Raw genomic sequence first — 1,973 nt, 5'->3', positions numbered from 1 at the left:
CACCACCTTTGAAAATTTCTAGATCCTCCCCTGTCTGTTTTTGGGACACCCTAATTCTGACATTAGTCGACAGCACTGTTGGCAAATTATGATTTCATACTAATTTAGCAGGCGGTAAAGCGAAAGTTTCCTTAAGAGCAGACCAGGGAGTTGTTATTAGATAACAACTTCCTGAGCAGACAACAGGCCGAGTGAACGAATGACAACACTATAAAATATATTCAGACAAAATTCAGTATAGTATTTGTACGGTAGTTTGAAATACAAACATTATGGCGCCAATTATTCAACCACTTTTGATGTATTAAGACTAAACCCAGATGACCCTAAAAAATTCATTCAGGACCCAAATTTGGGTCGCGACCCATGGGTTGCCGACCGGAAATTTATATTCCAAGTCGTAGTTTAGAATCTGGCTTGGTACGGGCATGCGCAGTTCAAACTAGGAAGTGACTTACTGTGAATATCGATGCCAGAGTCATACCTTCGATTTCCCGAGATTTGCGTAATGTTGTAGAATTTTCTCGTTGTGAACAGGACATCCGCAATGCTTCTACGGCTATGTATGATGGTATAATGTATGAAGACAAACTTTGTAGCCATAATATCGCAAAATGTACTTGGCCAGCCTGATCATCTGGGTATTAAACTTCGGTAAATACGACATTTTATTGTGTTGGTATCCTTGGCAAGCTTGAACATTTTGAAAATTAACACTCGGATGGTTCAGAAGTTATCTTGTAAATAGGAAACAATTTGTTTCATTTGGTCCAAGTCAACGACAAGGAAAATTACATGTGGTTGTCCACAGGGTTCAGTATTCGGAGCATCACTATTCTTAAATTATGTTAATGATTTAAATATGTTAGTGACACACTGCAGGTCATATCTTTCGCCGATGATACTACTCTTTTTTTATTCAAATCAACATATAGATGTATTATGTTAACAGAGAGTTATTGAAATTTGGTGACATGGTTCGCTTCAAATAAACTTTGTATAGGCCTAAACATTAAAAAATCTAATTGTTTTATTTTTCATTCTACTCAAAGAAAAATTTCAATGATTATCATTTTTGTTAATAACTGTGAATAAAACAGAAACCTTATTTCTTGGCGCCTACATCCAAGAAAATTTGAAGTGGACCAGTCACCAGAACTATATTTCTAAGAAAATATCTAAAACTATTGGTATTATTAATAGGCTAAAGTTTATTTTCCCAGAACATATTCTACTTTCCCTTTTTAATACCCTTATTTTACTACATTTACAATATTGCAATATTATGTAGGTTTCTGATCATCCTTGTAATTTGAATATACTTGTTAAATTACAGAAACGTGCGGGCAGAATTAGTAAATATCCTCATCCTCCAAAACTCCATCTGAACATTCATTTGAAGATTAAAAAATTTAATCTATTTGATATTAATAAGGTTCAACTGGCAATGTTTTATGTTTTAGTATTTAAAAAAAATACCGCTTCCTATTCTTATGTTAGAATTGTTAGATACACCAAGGAAAATTTATAGGCCTACATACATTTTTATAAGTGCTTCTATCCAAGTTCCCGTTGTCAGACTCAGTAATTTTGTTGTTTCTGTTGCTGGTCCTAATTTATGGAATAATCTCAATGTACTAAACATGGAGGTTTCTTTACTTGTGTTTAAAAGTAAAATTAGAAAAGAATATTCATAATTGTACCAACAGTAATCAATTATTATTATTATTATTATTATTATTATTATTATTATTATTATTATTATTATTATTATTATTATTATATTACAGTAGCTCTTAAGTTTTCTTCTTTTCACGTATTCGTTTTCTTTTTTCATGGGGTCATGATGAGACCAACTTTACTTCTAATCATGATCCCAATCATGGCATAACGGTTCTATTTATTTTAACGTCAAAAATGTATATATGTGTACAAAGCATTACTACAAGACGATTTAGAGTTAATCTCTATCA

At 32.2% G+C, this 1,973-nt stretch overlaps 1 protein-coding gene across 1 annotated transcript in view; it reads left to right on the top strand.

Annotated features, from left to right (window-relative positions):
* The first annotated feature begins 473 nt into the window (after positions 1–473).
* The window catches only part of LOC117104129 (carcinoembryonic antigen-related cell adhesion molecule 7-like), a 4,074-nt gene continuing 2,574 nt past the window's right edge, over positions 474–1,973 (top strand). The window contains exon 1 of the mRNA XM_033244812.1: positions 474–654. Within this exon, the coding sequence (XP_033100703.1) occupies positions 615–654 (40 nt within the window). The 5' untranslated portion in view covers positions 474–614. The remainder of the gene's footprint in view (positions 655–1,973) is intronic.

The sequence above is a fragment of the Anneissia japonica genome, unplaced genomic scaffold, assembly GCF_011630105.1.
Source record: "Anneissia japonica isolate Jap-2015-1 unplaced genomic scaffold, ASM1163010v1 scaffold2564_len425606_cov169, whole genome shotgun sequence".
Lineage (NCBI taxonomy): Eukaryota > Metazoa > Echinodermata > Crinoidea > Comatulida > Comatulidae > Anneissia > Anneissia japonica.
This window is presented reverse-complemented; position numbering and strand designations above follow the sequence as displayed.